General features: G+C 29.0%; 1 protein-coding gene across 6 annotated transcripts; it reads left to right on the top strand.

Moving 5' to 3' along the window:
- Nucleotides 1–601: 601 nt before the first annotated feature.
- On the top strand, nt 602–22,636 carry LOC145202027 (uncharacterized). 6 transcript variants are annotated; one of them, XM_090080764.1, is made up of 30 exons: nt 607–860; nt 5,386–5,697; nt 5,895–6,149; nt 6,254–6,373; nt 9,437–9,543; nt 9,655–9,820; nt 10,091–10,188; nt 11,399–11,498; nt 11,624–11,747; nt 11,829–11,985; nt 12,070–12,102; nt 12,197–12,273; nt 12,375–12,473; nt 12,736–12,850; nt 13,035–13,191; nt 13,294–13,385; nt 13,474–13,653; nt 13,790–14,123; nt 15,676–15,738; nt 16,161–16,696; nt 16,852–17,044; nt 17,150–18,531; nt 18,651–18,809; nt 18,990–19,137; nt 19,239–19,372; nt 19,456–19,727; nt 19,815–20,054; nt 20,169–20,487; nt 20,649–21,404; nt 22,169–22,636. In XM_090080764.1, the coding sequence occupies exons 1-30, from the start codon at nt 788–790 to the stop codon at nt 22,202–22,204; spliced, it is 6,837 nt and encodes a 2,278-aa protein (XP_089936890.1). In that variant the 5' UTR covers nt 607–787; the 3' UTR covers nt 22,205–22,636. The 6 variants fall into 6 exon arrangements, with proteins under 6 accessions (XP_089936885.1, XP_089936890.1, XP_089936884.1 ...); XM_090080759.1 differs by having other exon boundaries at nt 602–860; nt 5,928–6,149; nt 20,649–22,636; XM_090080758.1 differs by having other exon boundaries at nt 20,649–22,636.
- Nucleotides 22,637–23,286: the final 650 nt, after the last annotated feature.

Raw genomic sequence — 23,286 nt, forward strand, 5'->3', positions numbered from 1 at the left:
CTGTATATACTAAAATGATATTTTTACAGAATGATACGGTAAATTTGTAGTGCAATTTGATGGTCAGATTTTAGACAAAATAGATACATAAAATATTTTATGCCTTAAAACTAAAGGCTTGATTTATAAATGCAACATAAAATGCTTTCCACTTAAAAAATAGATCCTATAACTAGGAATCTCTTTTAAGTATTCGAGAAAAGAAAATCACTAATTTAAAGCAAAACGTAGTTTGTTATGATTTTCCCATCGAGCTGTAGTATGCTTTAAACTTCTTGTTGTACAATCCGAAACAATTCGGCACTATTTAAGAACTGGTAACTAAATTTGTAAATTGTTTCTTTGTCAGGTTCTCATTATCCCAAGATTTCGTTAATAGTAAAGTTTACTAAAAAGGTTCTTAATCGCTGTTCATCTATCTCATGATTAAGCGTCTTAATTAAAGATCGGTTCCATATTCTTGATTTAACAACGATTCTTCGTTCTTAAAATACATAAATCGCGACGAAATTTATCAATGAAATGTTTGAATAAGTGTCTTATACCGCAATGAAGGAAAGCTTATTTTTCAATTAAATATTAACAATGTTTTTATTCAGCTACCTTTCGCTGAATTTTCGTTTGATAGTGATCAATTACGAAGAAGAGGTTTAGAAAGAGAAGAAAAACGGTGGCAAAGCAATTTTTCATTCTCTTAAAAGGAATTTACGTAAAAAAGTGAAAGAATGAAAATGGTGGCAAAGAAATCTGGATTAAAACTGAAACCTTTGATGAGGTAGTGCATCAAATGGCGGAGGATATTAAAATAATTTTTCAACACGATGATGACAGCGATGAAGAACTTTCTAAATCAACTCCAGGTTAGTTTACTAGTATGCAACTATGTTTTTAAAATAAAAACCATTTTGTTTGTAATTTATAAAGCTTCTAGTACTTATTTTAAGAGACATAAATCAAAACTGAGTAGAAGCTTTTTGAGCGTCAAAACTCAAAAATTCAATATTGTCAGTCTATAACTTATAAATTGTTTAGTTTTCAAACCTTGAAAAACCTTTTTTTTAAAAAAACGAAAGGAGGTGGAAGACTTTTTTAGTGCAAAATCTGGTGGAAAACCTTTTCTTTCTTTTTTAATTTTTTCTGTATAAAAAGAAGAAGGAAGAAATATTTGCTAGTAATCTAATAAAAGAAAAAACATATTTCCTAATTCTTTGCATAAATCTTGGCCCTAAGCTCGACAAAACAGCAATTTGATAATGAACTCTTGTATAAGGTTTGACAATTTGATAATGAACTCTCGTATAAGGTTTTGCTAAACTTTTCAAGTAAAAAAATCTTAGAAATAAAAAAAAAAATTCCATTGTTTTTACAAGATAATTTAAAATCCCCTCCTAAAAATCATTAAAACGTTGAACTACACAGGCTAGAAATTAAATAAACGTTATAAACTGTATCACTAACTGTGATATAGTTTATAACGTTTTAAAGTGTTGAAAAAGAAACGGAGGAAAAAAAGGAAGTTGATAATGGCTGTACGGTTGTTCAGCTTGTCTTTGGAACATAAATCTTACGTTTTCGGTTCAAGCATTAAAATATCCAGAAAAAACAGCCTGCCGTGTTTACAAAGGAAGTTGTTTTCAAAAGCAGCAAAAAACCTTTATTTATTTATAACTTTAGTTCTTTGAACATATCAACATCCTAGATTACCTAAATGTAATTTTTTAAACCAATAGGATTTTTGCACGAGGAAAAATACTGTAAGCTAACTGAAATCTAGTTTAAGTATAAACTTAAATATAGTCCAAATTTGGCACAACTCCATAGCAATAATAAAGACAGTAAATGAAGATCATATTCTAAAAGCGAACTCTACTTCAAGTGTTTTGAAGAACCATCGCTTAAAGGCTTACGGTATACTTAAGAATCATAATATCAATTTTTATATTCAGAAAAAATACTACAAAAAAAAAGTACATACTTATGCACAAAAAACCATCAAAAAGAGAATTTCAAACAGTTTTTGAGAATTAGTTTCGAATCGAAAAGCATAAGGATTAGACCTTTTTTAACAACTATTACGTCAACGCTTTTACGCGGATCGTTCTTCCGGTAAACTTGAAACAACTATGAACTTTCATGTTATGTCGTATCATAATAACAAGGCCGGCTCGTTGGTGAAGCGACTACACCTGTGTACAAAAAAGGACTCAAATTTTCCTTATTGTTTATGTAAGTTTCAGTTTGATAAAAATTCTGCGTTAAATATAGAAATTGGTATCAAATCAAAGCACGACAAAAATGGATCTAAGCCTCTGGCTAAGTTTTTCTTTATAACGTTGCTTTGATTACAAAAGGTTGTATCGCAAATTGCATATACAACATTTCAAGGATAAATAAGTAATGAGGTCCATCAAGTTGCATAATAGTAAAAATATTTTTCTAACACCTAACTTTTGTGGATTTATTTTAAAAAATAGCATCTCCTAGTGAAAGTATTGGCAACTTACTTTCCGACGATGCACCCAACTCTTTTTTCATCAAACGTAGATTGTTTTTAGGGACGTAATGTAAACGTAGATTGTTTTTCTTCAGATGTGCATAATTAATCAAAACCACTTTTTCTGAAGGAAAAGATTTAATACCCATTATGACTCATTGACTTAATCTTTATCTTTAGTAAGGTGAGAGGAGAATAAAAAAAATATGAAGTATGATGAGAACCTCAAGTAAACGAGCAAAGGCCTAACGTCATTTTTTTAATGTTAGTCTTATCGAGTTTAGGCTTCAATGAGCGTACCGTTTACTTATATAAATTAGTTTCTTTTTCCCCCTCTTGTTTTTTTTTCCTGCGGACACCCTGGACATGTAAAGCAACAACAGCTTTTACAGTTAACAAAGCTTTAGCTAGATTGGCAACAATCAGTTAACTAAAGATTCGAAACATTCTCTATAACCCTTATTCTAGAAAATCTGTAGTTAAATTCTTTCTCATATCTCAAAGTATTGTTATAAATTATTAAAATCAGCAGGGTAATCAATTGACTAAATTTCATGTGAATAAATATCGTATGAATAAATATTATAGGACTAAAATATCATATGATTAAAACCAATTTTATCAAATTCATCGTCTTTTTTAGTTACTTTTAAAACCAGAATATTTTTTTAAAAGTTATGTTGGATCAACAGTTTTCAGGTTTTTTGGAGAAGTGAATTCATTCTATTAAAGATTTTAAAAAAATGCTACTGAACTTTGGATGAATCGTCAAAATTTTTTTTTAATTTATAATTCTAATAGTGAGGAAATGTTGCTTTTTTATCTCAGTAATGATTTGTAAAAGTTCAAATTCGATTGGTTATGGCTTTTATCTCAGTAATGATTTGTAAAAGTTCGAATTCTATTGGTTATGATTTTTATATCAGTAATGATTTGTAAAAGTTCAAATTCGATTGGTTATGATTTTTATATCAGTAATGATTTATAAAAGTTCAAATTCGATTGGTTATGATTTTAAAATTCTCCACAAATTTTGAAAAATATTATCTTTTTGATCAATTTTTACAAGATTCCAATTTTTTATATCAATGTTTTCGACGTTTATCGATTGGTAATTGGTTGTCAAGGCAGTTATTGATCCAACGATTCAACGAAACGGATGCTTCATTCATCCTGAAAACTTTCGTCTAACAATGTTGAACGACGGACGTTTTACGAGAGATACGAATGCATTAAATACTGCGTGCCAGATCGGAGCAGTATAGACTCAGAATATTTCAAACTCCTATAACAAATATTTCAGCTAAAGATTGCATCGATTTAATTAGCAGAATACTCCAATGACTAATCCACCTCTTCACACCGGCACTGAAGTCACTGATCTAGAATAGTTAGTTGCTAATGGTTACAATCATCAACTTCTCTTAGTATGTTACATTCACCTCTGTTTGATGATGTGTCAAGTTAGCCATAGAAGCATCGGCCGTAGTGTTTATTACGAAGTCGAGAGACTTAGTCGTGTAAGATTTAAATCTCTTCAACTGAAGCCAAACTTAACACAAAAACTTAAAATCGAGCACCATACTGATATAGTTTGTACATTTTTGCATCAAATAAAAAAAGACCACCTGTATATAGCCAATATAATTACATTTCTAATTTAAGTATTATCAGTAATTGTAAATGTTCGTAAAAATGACGACATCAAATATGTAAATCTTCGTAAAAAAGACGACATCAAATATGGATTAATTTATACTGTACGTTGAAACTACTTATAAATGCTAAAATGTTCTTCAACTACGGGATTAAATGAAAATTCGAGACCATTGGGGAACTTCAAAACTAGCATTTTTTCTATCTGATTCATTTAAAATGTGAACAGGAGATCATAATGTATACTTCTTTCACTAACGGATTTTTTTTAAAAAAAAGAATAAAATATCCTTTTGTGGACGATCTGCATTTAGACTTAGGCGCATTCAGACAAACAACGCGAGCACAGGGAATTTATGTACGCAGATGTACCTATGTTTACAATATTTAAAACGCGATTTATTTTGAAAACAAAACCTTACTTAACTATATACACTATAGTTTTTCGTTAACTGGTATTGAAATTAAGAACAGCGAAATTTATGTATAAGCGCGTGTGTATGTATGTATGTATGTATGTATGTATGTATGTATGTATGTATGTATGTATGTATGTATGTATGTATGTATGTATGTATGTATGTATGTATGTATGTATGTATGTGTGTGTGTGTGTGTGTGTGTGTGTGTGTGTGTGTGTGTGTGTGTGTGTGTGTGTGTGTGTGTGTGTGTGTATATATATATAATTGTATATATGTATGCATATATATATATATATATATGCATAGATATATACAAATATATATATATATATGTATATATATGATATATATATGTATATATATATATATATATTTGTATATATGTATGCATATATATAAATGTATAATTTCTTTTACTATATTTTACAAGACAATACCCATGTGCTTCAGTTTGACTTGGTTTTTTCCACAGTAAGAAAAATGTAGCTATATCACTGCATCTATAGAGAAACTGTATAATTGATAATTGATAAGGACAAACAACTTTTCAATTATATAAGAATCAAATATCCATTCAGAAATGAAAAGGAGAGTTCGAGCCAAACAAGGTCCTTAAAAGTTACAATTTATATATATATATATATATATATATATATATATATATATGGTTTTAGTTCATATTTTAATTGTAAATACAAGTAGTTGTTATTTGAACTTAACCATTGTAGTATAATTATTGTATATAGTTTCATATAATATTTTTAAATGCTTACAAGCAAACATCATGTACTATCTTCAGATATTTTTTTTCAGGTGTTATAAGGCAGTCACCAATTGCAAATAGAGATGGATCTTTATCATCACGAATTCCACGATTTAATCGTCGGGCATCTGAAAATATTGAAATTTTGAAATACACAACAGGCAGCATAAACTTAGATTCTCCTTCTGCCATTTTTAACCAACCATTTGAAGCAGATCCTCGTAACTTTCGATACAAGTTTAAACGCAATAGTATTTTTGAAGAAAGTATCTCACAGAATAATGGGAGTATAAACTGTTCTTCACCTAATAACATAAGTGCATCATCAGTTACAGATAGTCAAGGTTTTCTTCGATGCTCAGGTTTAGTTCAATAATTTATATTATTTTACAAGGTTTTTTTATTTTGTTTTTTACTAGTAATTTTTTTTCCTTACAAATTTTTTCAATTTCATCAACCTATATGCATGAATTTTGAATTAACTAAATTCTTGTGATCTCTGAAAATGCAGTACATTCATTCACACTTTACAAACACATTTCATACTTACTACTTGTAGCTGTTGTGAAGCGTAACAAATCTTTTACTGAAGGAGATAGACCAATCATAAAGAAACAAAAAAGCACTAAAGATAATACAGCAATTAGAATGCCAACAACAAATATTTTTGGTGATGAATTTACAACTTCATTGTCATCAAGAGCTACCTCAAGCAGTAAGCTGTCAAGAACGAAATCTTTCTCTACAATAGATATGGCTAAAAAAGAAGGTACTTTTAATTGCAGTGCAGTTGTCACTCCTCATAATACAAAAGGTAATTGTATACATTTAAGTTGAGTTGAATATATGAAAATTATTTAGATTTACATAAATTTTTTTCCTTCCATTTTTCTCATTTTGTTTTTATTTTTTTATCAGTCTCATCGTCAGCTTTCTTAAGCAGCTTGTCAAGAACAAAATCTTTTTCTTCATTTGATCAAGTACAAAGTGATGGCATACTCAGTGCACGTCTTGCTACTAATACACGAGCAGTTAAAGGTATGCAATTACAAAGTCTTATGAATGCATTTGTTTACTTTTTCCAAATTTTTGATATTTTTATGAATCAAACAACTAACTATAACTTACTAAGCTTTGTTTATAAAGCATTTGAATTTTTATTCTTTTAAAATCATATTATTTTTGATTTAATCATATCAATAATAAAATAGTCTAATTATCTTAAAAGATTTTAGATGTTTTAAAAAAATCAGGAAGCATATTAACTTGAATTTGAAAAGCCATAATCTGCAATAATCTTCATATTGCAGGTCTTAACAATGCATAATCTTTTTCATCTAAACAAAAGTGAAGTTTCAAAAGCATTGAACCCTTTTTAAGTCTCATTTATAGACACAAAAGCATATAAATATCAGTTATGGTCAATACAAAAATACCTTAACATTATCACTAGTATTATTGATGTTGTTGTTATTTATATTATTTCTTAATTTCTACTTTTCAGACAATTTTTATACCTTTTTTTATTTTTATAACAATTGTACTTTACAAGTGGTTTTTTGTACCCTAAGTTAATAACTTATATTCCTTTTATGCTATTTAAAAGTATTTTTAGAACATTTCTTTAAGGGTTTCAGTTCAATTATGTCATTTACATGTTTTTTTCAATATCTCTAAAAAAGATAATTTTCTTAATTCTGAAATAATTTCTAAAATTCTTATGTAAGAGAAAAAAATAACGGCTTCTAAGTCCTTACTTTTTTTCTAATGTTGGCAAATATTTTTGCAATGAAAGCCCATTGTTTCCATTCACTGCTTTGTTTATTATTAAATCCTATCAAAGCCTAATGTACAATGCTCATAAGGCATATCATGCTTTCACAAAAAGTAGCATTCAATAACTTACTATTTAAGGGAATGTTCAGGTTGGCTCATTCCTTTCTGATTGAAGATTGCAGTTATCAGCATTGTTAGAAAACAAAATAAACTAAATGAACTAATTTTATTGCTAGGTTAGTAAATCTGAAGCATTAATTAACAGGAAATTGCTCCAGTATGTCTATTGGCAATTCTCAGGTTTAATCTGTTATAGCATTAATGAAACTTTTTTAATGAAGTTTTGTTTGTCAGAAGCTAAATTTCATCAGCAGAAATTTTTGTTTTTATTAAGAACTCTGATTAAGTTTAAGAATTAAGTTTTTTTTTTGTTTGATGTTTTTAAAGTTTATTTGTGGAGTTTTTTTTTTTTTTTTTTTTTTTATTGTTTACAAAATTTATTTTTGGAGTTATCTTTCTTTCTTATATAAATAGAATAAGTATAATAAAACTACACATTAAATATAAAACCTTAAAAAATATTTATCATGATTTGTTATTAAATTCTGTGTTTTTTTTCTTTTTAAAGAGAAAATAATATAATTGTTTAATTCTAAATAAGCAATATTAATTATAATTTAACATAATTAGTATTACATATTATTTGTGTTAGTACTGCTTTGAAAAAGCATGTACTTAAAATTGAGTAGTTTTTATTACTAAATGTAAAATGATTTATAAATTGTTCAGCACCATCTGCTTTCGTTTTTATTTTAACAAAGATCTTTAAATATTCATTTTTTACAACCCATATGAATAATAGTTGAAGGAGCAGCTGGTTCAAATTTCTTCCACTTGTTATGGAAAACAGCAGGCTTGTAGAAAATACAAAGAAATCTTTGTTTGGTAAAAAGCCATTGTATGTACGTAAGACAAGATTAAACAAACTGCAAGAAGCCAGTAGCCAAGAAAACTCTAAAACATTAATAAAGACACAAGAAGATGTTATAGAAAATAGTAATATCACCAGAGCAAATGTAGAAAAATCAAGCTTATCAGTAAATGTAGAAAAGCAAGCAAGAAGCTCAAGTGTTGAGAAGTTAGGTAGATGTGCAAGTGGTGAAAATAAATCAATAAATAGGTTTAGTTTTTCAGAGAAACACAATAAAAGAAGTAGCTTTATAGAAAAGGCTAATAAATCTAATAGATCAAGTGGGGGTAAAAGCATGTCCCCATTTATAAAACAAGTTTTTGCAAATACTCTAAATAAGAAAGGTGAGTTATTTTCCATCATTTATGCATTTTTTCTCATCATATATATATATATATATATATATATATATATATATATATATATATATATATATATATATATATATATATATATATATATATATATATAATATATATATATATGTATATATATATATATAAATATATATATATATATAACCAATCAAATACTGACCAATCAAATGTTAAAGAAAAAAAAATCATTTACATCCTTTTTCATAATTTTTAGGTACAATTTAAAAATAAGATTTTTTTTCCAGAATTATTAACAGAATTATTGTGGCGACTTGAACTTATTTCAACAGCAGTTTTAGCATAATTTATTCATTAGTTTCTGGTTTTGTTTTATTCATATTGTAATTTGATCTGCTTAATAATTGATAATCATGTTTTCTTTCAGACATTAAACTTTTTTCCTAAAATTTCTGCAGTTACAATTTTAATTCAAAGTTATAAGGTTTATACTGATCAATTATTTATCTGTGTATTTAGTTTCCTTTAAATATACAATAAGAATATTATCTAAAAGCTATTACTTAAAGTAGTTTATATGTATAGGTAGGGATCTGCTTAAAACATTTTTTTAAAATTATAAATCTGTTTAACTTAATTTGTCACAATAAAATTTATGATGTTTTTTGTTTTTTTGTTCTGTTTTAAAATGCTGTAAAAAGTTGTAGTACTTGAAAGTATCATTTAAGTAAAAACCAGGTTCTAGTATCAGGTTCTAGATACATTCATATAGATACATTCATGTAAACATATTCAACTGCCAATAATTAAATAAACCAATAATCAATTTCTATCAATAAAAAAAAAGTATAATAACAAAAATAGAGCACAAATCTTGAAAAATAAAGAAGTGTAAAATAGTTTTTGTTTTTTTTGTTTATGATTGTTTTTGATCAAGTTAAATGGTCAAAGATAACTTCACTATAAGTAATTATTTTCTCCTGATAAACAGTGATAATAATTCATATTCGTAAATTATAGATCCTGGTAGAGTTCAAGTTTTTGTTCGTATACGACCTCCAAATGAAAGTGAAGATATTAGTAAACATCCAATTGCTGTTTGTATAGAGGATGAGGAATGCACTCAGGTTTATTTTGCAATTACTATTACAGTACCTTAAAAGAAATAAATAATACTTTTTTTGTAAAGTTTTTGGTTTTTAAATTCATTTAAAAAATAACCACATTAATTATTCCAGCTAAAATGCTTTGATGGAAAAAATGATAGATGTTATCAGTTTGATGGAGTGCTTCCTGAAAATTCAGATAACAAAGAAGCTTTTAAACATGTTGCAGAACCTCTTGTATATTCTGCTTTGTCAGGTTTTAATGGCATCCTCATGTGCTATGGACAAACAGGAACAGGTGAATTGATGAAAATTGATCAATTTGTGTGTGTGTAGATAGATAGATAGATAGATAGATAGATAGATAGATAGATAGATAGATAGATGTATGTATGTATGTATGTATGTATGTATGTATGTATGTATGTATGTATGTATGTATGTATGTATGTATGTATGTATGTATGTATGTATGTATGTATGTATGTATGTATGTATGTATGTATTAAAGAATAGATTTAAAGAAAGCTAGTTTAATTCCACTTTTTAGTTTAATAATATTTTTTAGGCAAAACACACTCTCTTATGTCAAATGATGGTATGACAGTCCGAATAGTATACAAGTGCTTCAAAGTTATCAATCATGACAAAAAGCATAAGTACACTGTGAGTAGAATTTTTTGTATCTTAAACTATGTATCCATTAGGCTATTTGCAGTAACATGTCATGAAAATTTGTGTCTATAGATGAATCAGATTGATGATCTATTGCATGGAATTATCAATGATATTGATACATGTCAATCATATCAATGATACATGTCAATCTGTAACAAATTGTTAACACAAAAACACATTGTGACATAATAAAAAATGTTTAATTACATTTATCATATGTTTGACTATTTTAACTTTGAAACACGATTTTTTTTTAATCAAAACTTTTTTTTGTAATTTATAATCAAAAGATAATAAGACTCTTATTTAATAAAAACCTTATTTAATAAAAACCTTATTTAATAAGAGTTTTATTTAATAAGTGTTTTACTTTATGTTGAGCAAGGTTTTTGATTGTTCATAAAAAAGCAGAGTATCTCATTAAAATGTCTTAAAATAAGTTTGATATTTATCAAACTTATTTTAAGACATTTTAATGAGATATATCAAACCAATGGACATGGACAAATCTGATTGCATTTGATAAAATAAAAAGTAATTTATTTTGATTAGCTAATTTTTTCTTTTCATAAAATAGTTTGCAATTTACTTATTGATTCCTTTGATCTATTAATTTGTACCTAATACAAGTAAACATTCTTACAGTTAATTTTTAAAGCAGCTGTATTTACAACATTGACATTTTTTTGTTTTATAAGAACATTTAAGAAAATATATTTATGAAAATGGATGACTTAGTGGTTTAAGCTAGACTTAATTGGAAGTAAACAAAGTTAACTGCAATATTTCTTTTTAACAAACCATAAAAAATTTTCTCTCAATAACCTTGTGAATAAAGCCCTTGAGTTGAAAGTGAAAAAGAATTTCTACAAATATATAAAAATTTATAAGCCTATGCAAATAAAGTTTGTAATTAAACCTATACATTAAATAATGATTTTACAATATAAAAATAGTTGCAATATGAAAAAGTATATGAAGTTTGCAATATAAAATTTCTTTGAAGAAAGCTAACAGATGACAAATACACACACAAAAATCTCTGACAAGATATCTGAAAGAAACACACTTTGTTTAGACAAACCTCTGTTTAGGGTGTAAACTAACCAAGCACTTATTTTCACCATTGTATCTTGTTTAATCAATGGTAATGTTTGAATGTCAAGTTCTTTTTCATTCCAAGCTTATTTTTTTCTAGGTGACTTGCTCATACCTTCAAATTTACCAAGACAAGATTTTTGATTTGTTAAATGAAACAAGAACCATTGAACTATCTCTGAGAGAGCACCCAAAAACAGGTCTACATTATTTTTTATTTTAATATTCAATCTTTTTATGAGATGAGTAGAATATTAAAATCCCTTAGATTAAAAAATATAAGCTGTTAGTGTAAATCTAGCTGGTATAACTTCAATATATTTAGGTGTATACATTGAAAATCTCACCGAGTATGTTGTTCATTCTCCAAAGGAAGTACTAAACTTGTTGAAAGTTGGGAAGCAAAGACTTGTATTTGCAGAAACTAAAATGAACAGAGCATCAAGCAGGTCAGTAGTGATTGACAAATTATGATTATAAGCATTTAAAAAAGTTGACTTTGAAATAAAACCTTTTATATTGTATATCAGGTCACATGCAATATGTCAACTAAAAATCTTGAAGGAACGTGTAATTTCAACAAATAGTCCTAATGAAGTAAGCTCTCCATCATTAGGTGTAAAAACGCCAGACACAGATGATATCGATGATGATTTTTATGAGAATGACCAATTAGGAGGAAGCATGGTAAGATTTATAATGTACTGAAAATTATTTACTTTTTTTTTTTTTCCTAAATTTCTTTTTATTTAAGTTAGTACTTTTTTTCAGAATACAAGTTATCAGTCCTTAATTGAAGATGATGTGAGTGATTTCCGCAAATCTTTTTTTTACATCAAAATTTGTAATTTTTTTTCTTTTATTTGAATTTGTTTTTCAATAAAATTGTCATTGACAGGGTGATATTGATGACATTGCAAATCAGGTAACAGATCTTGAAGATGGTGTTACTTCAGTTCGTGGAAAAATGTACATGTAAGGCTAAAAAAATTAATTGAAAGAAAAAAATTTCAGCACTTTCTTTTTTAAGTTGATCCATTCTTAAAAGAGAGAGAAAACTTTTCTTTATGTTTCAGATGTGACTTAGCAGGTAGTGAAAGAATAAAGAAAACACAAGCTGCAGGAGAACGTTTACAGGAAGCACAGCATATTAATTCATCTTTGCTTGAACTAGGGTACAGATTTATTGTTATTGAATTTAACTAAAAATTCTATGATGATGATGATTGGCTGTAGTGGTAGTGGTTATTACTTTTGCTGTATTATTGTTGATAAGTTGGTAGCAATGCAGAATAAGTGTAACTTGCTTATCGTTTATAGATTTAAATGTATAAATATTGACTATAGTTAAAATTCTCTTTTGTTCAACAATCAAGAAAAGCCATTTGAAAAGTTATTTGTAAAACATGAGCATATTTAACCTAAATTTGATTTTAGCAATGTAATTCAGGCATTAGCAGAAGGCAATAAAACACATGTACCTTTCCGTAATTCAACATTGACTAGACTTTTACAAGAGGGTCTTTCAGGAAACTGTAAAACTCGTTTAGTTGTGAGTAATAATCTCTGTACCTTCTTTTCTGTTTGCAATAATATTATAATTTTGCAATAACACAATACTTGCCTTTCTCTACTTTGTTAAATTATTTCAACTGATAAGAAAATGTGTTTGCTGGATTGTAAAAAGCTGTTTTAAAAGTTGCAACATTAATTTTAACTATGCTTCTGTTGCATAGGTTTGTATTGCGCCAACTGTTAAAGACTTGCATGAGACAAAATGCAGTTTAAACTTTGGTTCGCGTGCCATGAAAGTGCAAGTTATGGCACATGTTAACTATGAAGTTGATTACAAAAGGCTAGCTGAAGCTCTAGCTGCTAAGCTGGAAAACCTAGGTGATTTTATGGTTCATTAATTATTAATTTGTAGTTTGCAAATGTGTATTTTTTATTTGTCATTTGTGAAATCATTAATAGTGAGTAGTGTTTGAATATTAGAACAAGGCTGGAACTTGCAAAAAGATGATTATGAGAAAGTAATTGCACAGCTAAAAATGGAAGTTGTTGCAAGAAGATTTGCTTCCCCAATGGTAAAGATATGCATGTAGCATCTTTTTTTTTTTTTTTAGTTATATTATGTTCTCTACTTTTACTATTGCATAATGAATTATTTTTTAGAATGCATCAAAACAAACCTCCACTGCTTCAAAACAAGTGCAAGCTTTATTAGTAGTTGAGTTAATGACTCTTCATTTATTCTACAACTTTCAACATAGAGCACTTGAATCAAGCTCAAATACACAGTTTATTCCTTCTAACCAAGATTTAGTATTGCAATGCATGGAAGGGCTCCTTGAGGTGATATACTTTAAAAATTTCTTTTCTATAATTAATTAAAGATTTTAGTCTTTACTTAACACAAATTTAGCTTGTCCAGATCATTGTTATGCAAAACATAAATTGTAATGATTCTGTTTCAATTCATTGACTTTAGCTTTTAGAAGATTACCTAAGTGAAAGATTGTCCTATCGTTCCAAAATCAACTCAAACTATTCAAGCTGTAACTCATCAGTAGTAATGAGTCCAGATTATCTGGAGTCCAGTGCATCAACAATTAATGACATTCCTCATACACTAGAGCCAATGGCACGATTTATTGAACATGCACAAATCACATGTGCTAATGCCTCTAACAAGAAGTTATCTGTATCACGTGAAACAAAAGAACGTTTTAAAAGAGTAATGAATTGTTTGCTTCAGTTAAAAGAAACAGTAAATCAGAATGCTGTCAAACATTTAAAAGAAACTTTTGAAGACTCTATGAAAGGTATAAAATAAAGATTTTACTTGTTTACCTGTTTGTTTTTTTTTTTTTTTTTTTTTTTTAAATAAAGATTTTTTAAATAATTAAAAAAAAGTAGATTTTATCAGTTGGATTATTATCAAATACTAATGTAGATCTTGATTATTTGAAATTGATTTCAAATGGTATAATTAGCTTGTAAGTCTATGAAGAATAAAAGCTAACAACATAATTTAAAGCTTACCATGAAGCAAAATACAATAGATTAAAAAATAACTGATATAAACCAGGAAGGTTGTGAAATGTGTTTATTGAACTAAAGAGCCTATTAACCTGGAGTTAAACTGTATTTCAACATTTCAACTTGAATAATACCAAGTATGAATTGTATTTATGTACCTGTCAAAATTCAACTCCATCCAAATACTAAACTTGGATAGTAGCTTAAAGAAAAATTAAAAAAGGAAACACTCAACTATGTAAATCTTTCACTTGGATTTATCTTCATTTGTTTATTTAAAAAGCATTGTTTGGTAATGAAGCAAATTTTTGGCTGTTTGTAAATTAATTTTTTAAGATATGCAAAGAATACGTTTTTTATTCACCCTCGTCATTAGTTTATGATTGAAAAATAGTAAATATTTTTACTCAGCACCAAGAAAGTCACAATTTTGTTCACTACTTAAAAACTACCAAAAAGATAAATCAATACTATTTTAGGCTTTTAGGGTATACCCTACAATTCTAATCAATTTACTTCTGATGCTCATTAGAAGATGTGTTTTAATCAAATATTTAATTTTTTTTTTTTTAAAAAAAAAAGGTTATATTAACATGCCAGTTTCAATACCTGGTTAAATTATTGAACCAGTTTAAAATATACAGCTAGGTTTTCTATTATAAACTGGCACAATTTAAAACTAATTTAGTGTAATTAAGCAACATCTCCCTTAATAAAATCAAGTTAGTTTTAAATTACATTGGAGTCTTGATAACCTGATAAAAAGTGAGCTAAATCAGCACCTATTACTTATTAAAATATTTATAAAATTTTTTTTAACGAATTTTTTTTTTTTTTATAATTTTTTGAAATATTTGTTTAAATCATTAAATACAGCCCAATAAAACAAAACAAATAAAAGAATGAATAAAAAATGGGAATTAGAAAAGAATCATCATAGAAACCAATTTAACCACATTAAACTGTATAAAACAACAATATGGGTTAGGCCTAAAGCTTTAATGTAATTTTGTAAAATCTTACTTAAAATGTGAAACCAGAACTTAGCTGTCTGATAGTAAGTCCTATTATAATGTTTGTTTTTATGTAATTTTGTAAAATCTTACTTAAAATGTGAAACCAGAACTTAGCTGTCTGATAGTAAGTCCTATTATAATGTTTGTTTTTATGTAATTTTGTAAAATCTTACTTAAAATGTGAAACCAGAACTTAGCTGTCTGATAGTAAGTCCTATTATAATGTTTGTTTTTATGTAATTTTGTAAAATCTTACTTAAAATGTGAAACCAGAACTTAGCTGTCTGATAGTAAGTCCTATTATAATGTTTGTTTTTAGATACTAGTTTTCTAAATTTAAATCGCTTAGATGACTTGGTTGCATTACTTGACAAGCATAAAGGTAAAGGTTTCATGGGATTTTCTTTAGGAAATGTTTACTGAATTTTTTTTAATGTTTTATTTAATTTTGTAAAAAGCCATTCGCTGTTTTTGAATTTTTGGTAACTTTTTTTTTGCTTAAGTTCTAATGCTATTCATAATTACTAATATAGTCTTTATTTGATCTATAGTCTAGTATATTTGATCACTGCCAGTATTGCTTGATCACATCAAGCTTTATATTACATTGTAACTGGTTTAAACTTTACTCATGTTTCTTTTTTAAAAAATTAAATCCTCTTAAAAATAGCAACCTGAGATGAACCAAGCTTTCTAAATATGTATAATGTACATAAATATAGTTTTGCTCAATCATTTTTGAACTTTTAACGCGTTTAATTTTAGTCATGAAATGTTTCACTTTTTTTTTATTTTTGTTTCAAGATTTGATTTCAAACTATGAGCAATTTGATGATTTACAAGCACTGGAGAGTTCTTTGTATTACTTACTATTTGATAAAGCTTTATTAAGTTGTCTTGTTTTGCTGAAAGCTCAGTCAGGGGATTTACTAGACGGATGGAGATGTGGTGTTCCTTCTGTTGATGACATCAGTGTGGATGTAAATCGAATTATGGAAGAATTGCGCTTAGAAAAAAATACTACTGGTAGACTTCAAGAGGAGTTATTTATATTGCGTAAGGAGAAAGCTGTAGCAGAAGAAAAACTTAATGAAATAGAATTAGATCTAAAAACAGTACGTGAGTTGAAAGAGAAATTGGAAATCAAACTTTGTGCTGTTAACAACAGAAATCAAGTCTTAGAAGAGCTCATTGAAAAGACACAACTTGAAAAGGAAAAAATGGAGAAACGACTTAACGATCTTGACATCCATCAATCCCAGCTTGAAGCTAGTTTAAAAGTTAGTGATAATAATAATGCGCGAAAAGAAAGATTGATTGTGGATTTAAAGAATGAAAAAGTAATTTGCTTTTTATTTGAAATTGTAATTTATAAGAAATTTAAATTTATGTTAAAATAAGGTCTATATTTTGTTTTTCAATTACTGTTTAGTGTGCTTATTCTTTGTTTAAATCTTTTTAAAAAACTAAAGCTTATATGATTTATCTTTGTAAGGTCGCTTTGGACAGTTTACTTTCTACTTTGAAAGAAGAACTTTCTATTATGGAGAGAGAAAAGTCAAGAGAAAACGAAGAAAAAAGGCACATACAAGAGGAATTGGAGGATGTCCGAGATCGTAACATCATCCTAGAAACAGAATGGTCATGTTGTCGAGAAGAAAATGGATTGTTAGAAAATGAACTTACAGGTATAAAGCAATGATTACTTGAGTTTTCTTCTTTATTTTTTTGATCTAAATTATTCTCAGATTCCAAATAATTTGAATGTTGATAATATTTGTACCTCTCTTTAGCTCTGGAAGAAGATAAAGCATTTTTGGAAGAAGAATTGGTAAAATATCGAGAAGATGTCAGAATGTTAGAAGAGGCAGTAAGTGTTTTAGAAGCACAAGCATCTGACTATAAACATGATATTGATAATTTAAAAGCAAAAGAAGAAAGGTTGCTTAGTTGTGTTCGCTCAGAGAAAGAAAAGTTTGCTAAAGAAATTAATTCGTTAAGGCAAGAAATGTCAGCATTAAGAGTGGAGCGAAGACGATTTCAGCGAGATATATCCCTCGCTAGAGCCGACAAGTCAAACACTGAACGAGCATATACTGCACTGAAAGGACAAAAGGAATCTATTCAAGATGACATTGCAAGTTATAAACAAGTTGAAAAGCACCTACAGCGTGAACTTGCCTCATTAAAAAATGAGCGTTTAAAACTTGAGCGCGAGGTGAATACTTTAAAAACAGAAAATAATAAACTAAAACAAGAAGTTATACTTGCAGACAAAATGAAGTCCGAAATAACCATGCTCCACAAAAATGAAGAAAAAATTTTGCAAATATTTAACTTGGAAAAAGAGAAGTTCGTAGAGCAGCTATCACTATTCAAGGAAAAGTTTGACCAGTTGGAGGCTGATTTTAGTAAAGTTTCTTCTGAGAAAGAACGGCTTTTAAAACAATTAAACCAGTTTGAGCATAACGAGCAGCGCGAAGCGTGTATAGCGCGCCGCGCACAAAGCCAACCGACATCAGTGGCCTCAATCTCTTCTACTCCAGACAAAGTAAAACATTTTTCTGTGCAAGGAGCTCTCTTAAGAAGAAGTGTGCATTCAGGTGAAGTCTCTGAAATAGAAGGTAGAGTATTGGATTTACAAAGGCGATTGGCATTCTTTATGGCAGAAAAAGAAGACATTCAAAAGGAGTTGATTACATCTAGGGAAAGAAATGCAAAACTTACATCTGAAATAAGAGTTCTTGAGGAAGATACTGCTAAATTTCAGACACTCATTTCGACGTTAGGTGATGAAAAGCTCTCCATAGAATCTAAACTAACCGAGTCAATAAAGTCGAAAGACATTCTTGAGCAAGAAAAAGAGGTCCTGGAAGCAACAGTAGAAATTGCGAAAAACGCAGCAGAAAAGCTACAGAATGAACTTGATAATGTTTTAGAAAAAAACCAGCTCTTGGAAATGGATCAGCTTAATGTCCGTGAAAGTTTAAGAATTTTACAAAAAGAAACTGTCATTCTGCAAACAGAAAATAAGCATGTAAAACAAGAGTTTGAAAAGCTGGAGGGGGAGTTGAAAGAAACGCGTGTGATTGCGGAAACTCTTAATAAAAAGGTTGCCAGTTTAAAAGATAAAGTGGTAAAAGCTCGTAATGGTCAAGAAACTATAAAGGAAAAGGTAATCAATTGTATACGGATAATTATTTTATAAAGTCATAAATACCAGATAATTTTGATGTTAAAATAAAAAAGGTCCACGTTTCTAATTTTTAACTGTAAAGTTTGTTGTTTCTTTAGCTAGCATCATTAGAGTCAGAAAACGTCAGTCTTTCTGATCAACTACACGTATGTCAAGTGGAAGAAGAATCCATATTATCTGAGCTAAAGGTGCTTAACAAAATGCTAAACGAGCTTTTGTTAAAATTCGAAAAAAATGATAAAGACAAAGCAAATGAGGTAAATATAATTAGAAAAACTTGATTAGAAAACAAAAAGCCTTCGGGGTTTCAAAAGTAACATCATTACATGAATATAAAAAAAATTACTCTATGTTACTCGAACGCGACTTTTAACGAACAATTATTTAAATAAATGTAGTTCTTTTTTTTTTTTTTTTTTTTTTTTTTTATAAAAAAGGACGTTATCCATGAAGAACCGACCTCCTTACTAAAGCAATCTATCGTCGAATTAAAGTCAAAATTTGAAGCGATTGTTTTAGTTGCTGAAAAACTAAAAGAAGAACGTGAGGAACTTCAAGGACTTCTTAAGGACAATTATTCGAATGGTAAATATTTTAAAGTTTCAATCCTCAATTTGTGCAATCTTCAGTTATCGTGTATGGAGTATCGACTTTTGAAATTAATTTTATTGGATCATTTTATTCAGGGTCTCTCATAGAGAACATGATGAGTTTCAAAACTCGCTTAGTGGAAGTCAGTGAAGAAAAATTGGTTTTAGAGAAGAAGTTACTGACCATTGAACGACATCTTGTTTCTAACAATCAAAACAATCAACACAAGGTTTTCGATGTTGTTTTTATTGCATCAGAATTTTGCTACTAAAAATATTTTCATGGATGTTAACTTTAATTTACGAATTTTAGGATGGCACTTCAGCTTACCAAGAGAAAATTTATTTCAAGCAAAGCATTGAAAAACTTGAACAGCAGATCGAAGAGCATATACGAGAGCAAAATCAACTCAAATCGGAAACTGAATATCTGAAAAATCAAAATGCTGAATTGCGCAAAGAAATTGCCATCATTTTACACGAAAATACTAAACTTGAAAACAAAATTGAGCAACTGGAAAGTTTATATGTTAAACAAGAATCTGAATTGGTTTTAGCAACTGGAAAAACCGAAGAACTATTAAGGTATAAGATAACGATTATATGAAAAAAAAAAATTTTGTTTAAAGTCTAAAGCAAAAGTCACACGTAATCGAAACATTTCTCGTGTAGGCAATTATGCGCGACAGAGGGGCGTAATTTAGATTTGTGCACCCAACAATATACTCAACAAGAACATTTAGAAGAATCTAAGCAACTTATACAACAATTAGAAAAAGAAAAGCAAAAAATATCTGAGGAAAAACTTGAATCTGAAGAGAAAATCAAAACCTTTAAGGACAAGTTAATAATGGCTGAACTTGAAATTTCACAGCTTCGCTCAAAGGTGACTAAAATGGAAAATCAAAGAGCGTAAGGATTTTTATTTCTCTATTTAATGTTTCATTTTAATGCTTATTTAAAAATTGGCTCATCGCAAAAACGAAACATAAAGAACGGAAAAACAAACGCTCATAAATTTTTTAGATTGATGGCGGCAGATCTTGATTCGGCGGATCGTGAACGAACAATATTGAAGAGTGAATTGCAGCAGTTAGCGAGAGCTCTTTCACCTCTTAAACGAGAAGTAACTGAGGTAATCAAAAAGCAAGAAAGTCTTAACACTGAGCAAAACGATGCAAATTTCGATATAACAAACGAAGTAAAACAAATCAAAATAGATCTAAACGAATACAATATTGAAAAAATGGCGTTGAAGAACGAGCAAGAAGAATTAGAGCAAAGACTGAAGTTGCTTGCTCTTGAAAAAGACGAGTTGAGGAGTCAGCTTAGAAAAATTATACAGGTTTAAGACATTGATAGGAAATTAAATTTTTATAAAACTTGTGAACGTAACGCATTAAGATGACATTCCTTGTCTTTTTATTTATGTAGACGCGTTATACGCTTTACACCTCATACGCTTTTTGATAATGTTGATAATCATGTTATTTTATTGTGTTGTAGCATTTGGATGTTCAAAATGAAGAGTCGTCGAAGACTTTCTCAACTGGTTTGGAGGATTCTATTGGCTTTGTAAGCGAATTGTTACGCAAGAAAGAAGATCTTTATCACACAAAAGATATTCTTCTCGAAGACCTGCAAGCTGCAAGTTATGCAAATAAAATTTTAAACCTTTGTGTAAATAGTTCTGTAGAGGATTTACGGTCAGCACATGAAGATCTTTGCTTAGCCACAGTCGAAAGGTTAAAGCTGAAAGATACTGAACGCCAGCTAACGCGAAATCTAACCGAAGTTAAAGAAAGTGACCGTTATCTTTCGAACGGATTAACATCTCTTCAATATGAAGTCCAGAAACTGAAAATTGACATAGAGTCTTTCGAAAACGCACAGGCGTGTTTATTGGAGGAAGTTCGATCTTTAAATACGCAACTAAACATCGCAGAAAATAATGTTGTTAATGTTGTGCACTTTAAGAGAATTATCGAAAAAAACTTGTTACAATACAAAGAGCGTAATGCGCAACTTGAAACACATTTGCGTGTCATTTACGAAGATCTCCAGGAAATGGAGCTACGAATTAATGGTACCCCATCCAAAAGCGCAAAAGTAGTGTTAGAGACTTTAGAATTGCATAAACATTTTCAATATCTCGAAGACGACCTGCAGCAATCAGAGACAGAACGTAAGAACTTTAAAGAAGACGCTGCCGATCTAATGGAAAGATGCAACGCTCTTCAAGAAGAGAAAACTTTAAACACGGTAAGTACTGGATACATTCAGCATAGTATACATAACCAATATGATATCATTACTCAATTGCAGAAAGAACGAGATACTTTAGCGTATGAGAAGAAACGCTTGGAGTCAAAGTTATCTATTCAAAAAAGTGATAAAAAACGAATAATGGAAGATTACCGACGAATGAGTCGAAGTCTTGGAGAATACCTAAATTACAACAGCCAACTTGAAAGAAAACTCGAAGCTGTTAGACATCATTACTATGACGAAGATTTTCAATCAGTTGATCAAACAAAAACTAAAGAATTCTTTTCCCTGTCTCAACAGGTCACAAAGCGCAGTTCTGATTTACTTTGTCAGTCGTGTTACGAAACAGTCAGTCGTAATTTTCTCGGTATTCATAACAACTCTCAAATGCTCGGTCAAGAGTTGTTAGAGTGTATCCACGATAATTTTTCTATTGAAACAGCAATTATTAGTTTCATTGAGCAGAAACATGATCTTGAGCAAGAGTTGGTTGCTGTGGAAACAAACCATTTTCATATTGAAAATTTGCTAAATACCCCTACACCTTTGAGCCATCGATCTAGCTGGTTAGAATCTGAGCTTTCGATTTGTTCAGATCGAAGTTCTCGATGAGCCGAAAAATGTTTACTTTCAAAATGCAACTGAAATTATTTATTTTGTGTTCCCTTATTCAAACATTCATTGCCCTCCCAATCACTTTTAACCCTTGTCACCTGACCCTCCATTTACCTTTTTTTTTTTTTAATTCTCCCTTTTAGGATGCCAGTTTGTGGTCGTTTATCAAAAAGAAATAAAGCTCGAAATCTTCTGAAACTTGAAGTTGCTAAAACAGTTGAGTTTCTGTTTGGAAAACGTCACAGTTCTTCCTCGCTTTTTATAATGAAGAACAAGCAACATGGTCATATTCAAAAGAATGGAAACAAGAAAAAAACTGCAAAAATGAAATTTAAAACTTTTTTACATTTTTATATTGCACGTCTATTCAAACGCCATGGATATTTCTACATCCATGTATTACGCTGTGAATATTCTGTGATGAGTTTTTTTTTTAAAACAAGTACAAACGCCTCCGCCCCGCCCCCTCCCTATTTTTTTATTTTCATTTTTTCCTTTTTTTTTTTGTACTTCTTCATATTTCAGTTTTCCTCTCTAATTTCCAAATGAGAATGTAAATTTTGTGTACAGTTTTTTTATTGAGAGGATTTTATTTAAAGGTCCGGCTTTTAGCAATTTCCTCTTCCTTCTCTTGCCCCTTTTTATTTATTTATTTTTTTTTGGGGGGGGGACGGGGAGTAAAGGGTTTGATCTACAAAATTTTGTGCCAATAGCAGAGGGTAACTCATTTAGGATTTTTTTTACTAAATTCCACATGCTTATTTGGAAAGTGGAAAAGTGTGTACACAAAATTGATAAATTAAAAAGCATGCATGGAGCTTCTCAACGGCAAGATAACGTCAAGATTAACGTCACGATTAACGTCACGATCTGAAGAGTAGGAATAAATCAAACGATATTTGAACAAAACTAAAGGTTCAAAGTTTACAAGTGTTCCCATAAGAAACAAAAAATATACGATAATCTGCGAAATCCTCTTGGGATCATTTTAAAACCTCTTCAAAATGTAAACCTCCAAATTTTTAACTTCTTGTGAAAACATTAAGCAATTTCCAAAAGTTTGAAAAAGACTTGTCACAAAACGCTCGGTGCCTATTTTGTGACTGATGTCATTAAACTTGTCAGTGTGTTACTAAGTGTAGATAATAAAAAATGAACTTTGTATCTACAAAACGCTTGTTTTGTTTGAACTTTTTCCGATAAAAATTTCTCTTACAAATGAAAACAAGTCTTCAATATCAATGTTAAATTATTTTTTCTT

The sequence above is a fragment of the Hydra viridissima genome, unplaced genomic scaffold (genome assembly GCF_058129835.1).
Source record: "Hydra viridissima isolate aposymbiotic clone 2 unplaced genomic scaffold, HvirCarnegie_v1 scaffold_3, whole genome shotgun sequence".
In the NCBI taxonomy this organism is placed as follows: Eukaryota; Metazoa; Cnidaria; class Hydrozoa; order Anthoathecata; family Hydridae; genus Hydra; species Hydra viridissima.